The sequence below is a fragment of the Pieris napi genome, chromosome 21 (genome assembly GCF_905475465.1).
Source record: "Pieris napi chromosome 21, ilPieNapi1.2, whole genome shotgun sequence".
NCBI classification, from domain to species: domain Eukaryota; kingdom Metazoa; phylum Arthropoda; class Insecta; order Lepidoptera; family Pieridae; genus Pieris; species Pieris napi.
Genome location: NC_062254.1, coordinates 1,299,778 through 1,304,315, shown reverse-complemented (window position 1 = coordinate 1,304,315; position 4,538 = coordinate 1,299,778). Strand labels below are relative to the sequence as shown.

The 4,538-nt window shown below is 35.4% G+C and overlaps 1 protein-coding gene across 1 annotated transcript; it reads left to right on the top strand.

The window, feature by feature from the left end:
- The first annotated feature begins 2,893 nt into the window (after positions 1 to 2,893).
- LOC125060496 (protein amnionless) lies at positions 2,894 to 4,314 on the top strand. Its single transcript, XM_047665440.1, has one exon. It carries the CDS (start codon positions 2,942 to 2,944, stop codon positions 4,193 to 4,195), a length of 1,254 nt encoding a protein of 417 aa, XP_047521396.1. The 5' UTR covers positions 2,894 to 2,941; the 3' UTR covers positions 4,196 to 4,314.
- The last annotated feature ends 224 nt before the right edge of the window (positions 4,315 to 4,538 follow it).

Sequence of the window (4,538 nt, the reverse complement as noted above, 5' to 3'; positions counted from 1 at the left end):
ATAATCTTTTGTTTACCAATTTTCATATTACAGGTAATGTATGGGCGCTATAATATTTTGTTTAATACGCATTTAATAGCTGAATGAAATCCGCGTTTATTTATTGGTAAAAAGAATACTTATTATAAGTATTTTTTATAAATAATTATTATTACTAAAAGATGATTTGAGACTATTATTTACGGAGAACATGATTAACAGATAGTTAGACAATACATTATTATTACAAAACATTTCTATACCTCTTTTTTTAAATAAACAGGAGGCAAACCGCCCGCCGCCCATGGACACACACATTGCCAGAAGGCTTGCAAGTGCGTTGCCGGCCTTTTAAGAATTGGAACGCTCTTTTTTGAATGACCCTAAGTCGAATTGGTTCGGAAATATTTCAGCTGGTTCCACATAGTGCGTGGCAAAACCTGCCTTAAGAAACGCTCAGTTGTGGAACCGCCGACGTCGAGGTGTTACGGATGGTATTTTGTTTGCCTTGACGTCCGATGATGAAACTCAGCTGCAGGTATTATCTGTGTTACCTCACCCAGGCGCAAGCGGGCGCTTTTAAATGCACCAACACGTTTTTATAACAGCTGATCCTGTAGGACTTAGCGGCTGTCATGGCACCTGTAAGCCTCCTGGCTCTGCAGGTGTTCATGATGATAAGCATTTTGAGTACGTGCATTTAAAATTAACGGACTTAAAAACGAAAATACTTTAACATAAATTTACTGCCACAACAGTTATTCAAACATTTAATTAGGAACAGAAAGATAACTGGGTTTTTAATTAATTAGCATTACGGCAACACTTCATTGCTATAAAGTGCTAGGAACATCAGGGAAAATGTAAAAAAAATTAATTCAATATTATTATTATTATCTATTATTATATTTATTATGGTTCATATCTTTTAAAATCATGCGTTGCGAATTAAACCCCGGCTCAACAATAATTTTTAATGTACGCAATTAAAAACATCTGATCATTTATTTATGTATTTATTCAAGTTTACCACGTCATACATAGTACTAAATCTACGGTATATGTTACAAAGTCTTTTTATCTAAAATATATACAAGATAAAATAAAGGTACAATAAGAATACCTACCAGAAAGTATTGTTTAGTAGAAAAAAATACCAGCAAAACAGCGGATTAGGTTCGAGATAGGCACTAAACAATGCTTTCTTTAAAACCGATCAGCCCACTACCGAAGATATCCACCTCCGATTTAAAATAAATAAATCAGTGGCGCTACAACCTTTTAAGTCTGGGCCTCATATTTCTGTATCTATGTCATGATAATTTGTTAATCTAATAAGCAAGTAAATCAGCTTCCAGTGCCTGACACACGACGTCGACTGTTTGTGTCAAAGGCATGCCGGTTTCCTCACGATGTGTTCCTTCACCGTTCGAGCGAATGTTAAAATTCGCATATAAAGAAAGTCCACAGCGTGCAGTGGTGCACAGCAGTGGTGCACAGCCGGGGATCGAACCTACGACCTCAGGGATGAGAGTCGCAAGCTGAAGCCACTAGGCCAACACTGCTTATGCTCGTCGGTTATGGGTATATTTAAATAGGAGTGACCAGGCACGTACCATTTACACCAAGGCCTATTTCTCGACTTTAGCATCTATATTATATTGTATATCGCTTTTTATAGAGCGTATAATCCGCTAAATAAATAGCGAGTTCATGCATAATATAATATAGTTCAGGATTCATAGCAAGAAGACATTTAAATTGAAAACGTTTGAGACAAAGACTGTTAAAGCAACTTAAAAGTTTAAGAGCGAGGCTTTAAAGAGATTTAATTAAGATAAACGAGTATTTTAATTGAGAAAACTTACGTTCAGCCGCAAAGGATAAGTCATTCTTCATTCGTATGAGTTTATGTAATATATTTTACTTTCCTCGTCTCATAAGATTTTATTTTGAAGAAGATTATAAAGATTTTATATAATAAATAGCTGTCCCCGCGAACTTCGTTTCTCCTTTATGTGATTTTACATACATACTAGTGGACCCGACAGACGTTGTCCTGCATGATATTTCAAGAAATTAGTAAAGCAAAGTATGAAAGTACCGACTGCAGCGCCATCTGGCGGGCTGATTTGTGAATCTAAACCATTCCCAGATCCCCTTGAACACACACAAAAAATTTCATCAAAATCGGTCCAGTCGTTTGAGAGAAGTTCAGTGACATACACACTCACAGAAGAATCATATATATAAAGATATAAAAATAAAATGTTAGGGGTGGACAACCCTTATCACTTAGGGGTATGAAAAATAGATAGTAGCCGATTCTCAGACCTACTGAATATGCTTATAAAATTTGATAAAAATCGGTCACGCCGTTTCGGAGGAGTATGGTAACAAACATGGGGACACAAGAATTTTATATTTTAGATGTTACTCATATTTTATACCGTACTTGATTGTGGGTTTAGTTATCAATTTAATAATTACCATAAATAATTGTGTTGGTGTAGTATCGTATTTTTCTGTGCTCTTTTTTATATTGATTCTCCGGGAAATAATTCCACAGACATTGCAAATCTTTCTTTTATTAAAGAAAGAAAAATAAAATTATAAATATTACTATGTCATAGAAGAGCTGGGAACACATGTATTTTTTACTTAAAACGGTTCCCAAATCTTACATTACTCTGACTTATAATATATAAACACTTTAATATTTCTTCGGTATAATTTGTAATCAACTAGACTTAAGTATCTCGATTTAGACGTCTGAGTTTCATCACCCTATTATAATACATCATTAAAGGTTGAATTGATTTGACATCCACCCACTTTATAATGTGTCATGAACATTAAAACAGCGCTGTGATAAACGACCAGACATCATTTAGTATCAAATTACAATCTGTCCACCAATTACCATTCGTTAAATTGCATTCATTGAATTAAAACACTTGCTATGTATACGCTTATTGCATTCTTCTGTTTAATATCTGTCTCATTAACGGCCAATGTTAAATGGATCCCGAACACAAATTTCAATTTGCCGCTCAATTTCAAAGATGGAAAAATTCCCTGTTCAAAACAAAGTGTTATATTTCCTGACGTTCTTAATGGCTTTATTAACATCAACTCTGAAATAGCAGTTGATAGTTTAGTCTTGCCATTAGATGGAGAGTTTGTTTTGTCAGATGGGACAATAGAACTGGGAGCAACGGAAGATAACTGTACGAATTCTGGAAATGTTTACTTTCTGGAAAAGTCCGTTTCGTCGTGGGCTCAACCTGACGTATGGAGCTCTCCGATGTTCAATAAAGCCACACCAGATGCAGAAAGAATTCCCTGTTTTGATGATGTTGTCGAGTTTCCAGAAAATTCGGTTTTTACGGTATCTTTACCAGAAATAAATCAAGTGGTCAGAAGTATTAGGATTGACGGTGAAACATTTGATTCACCCTCATTTGCTGATTTCGTGTCAGGTTCTGAAAAGTTCATTATGAATCAAGAACAAGAAACTGGAGTTGTTGTCAAGTATAAGCAGTGCAAATCCCGCAGTGGCTGCCCATGCCAGGAAAACTATCTGACAATAGATTGTGCTGCGAAATTTTGTCAAGTACCCACATGTGTTGATCCAATTCAGCCCATAGGACACTGCTGTAAGATATGTGGTGGCGTAATCAATTTTAAAGTCGATCAGAGCTTTGATATTATGACTTTTCGAGAACTTGTCGATAATGTAGTCGAAAGCTATGGTAAGGATGATTTTGATTATCACATTGGAAAAATTGGAGAGAAAGTTCAACTGGTAGTGACAAATAAAGCTGAATATTCTGAAACCAGTGCTCTAGTGGTTAACGATATTGATCGACGTATGGAGAAACATTGGGTACAAGGAATCAAAGAGTCTATTATAAGTGGTACTCCTTTATCGAAATATGGCATGAGTGGAAAGATATTTATATCTATGTTCTTCACTGTCGTGATGATCTTCGGCGCAATTTACCTTTACTATTATAAGTTCCCTGAAATAAGAATTCCAGTATTGGGTGGACCTTTACTGTCTCGATATGGAAGGACTGATAGCGTTGTATCATTGACTAGAAGAGATTCTATAATGACAACCCGTTCGGGAATCGGTACAGCTTTCAGAAACCCAATGTATAATTCAAAGAGAGAACGAGTAGTTGTTGCTGAAACAAGTGATGATCAGTAAACTTGCATACAATAAAAAATATTAAGTATAATTTAAAATGTATTTATCAATAAGGAAACATGACAGACACATTACAGATACAAGATATTATGTATAATAATATATAAATAAATAAATGAGCCTCTGTATCTATTTTATGATCATTTGTCAATCTAATATCTCATAGGCAAGTAGGTGATCAGCCTTCTGTGCCTGACACACACCATTTGTTGGTGTTTTCCTTCACCGTTCGAGCGAATGTTAAATATGCGCATATAGAAAGAGAGTCCATTGGTGCACAGCCGGTGATCGAACCTACGACCTCGAGGATGAGAGAAATATATACAAGTTATAATTATAGAAG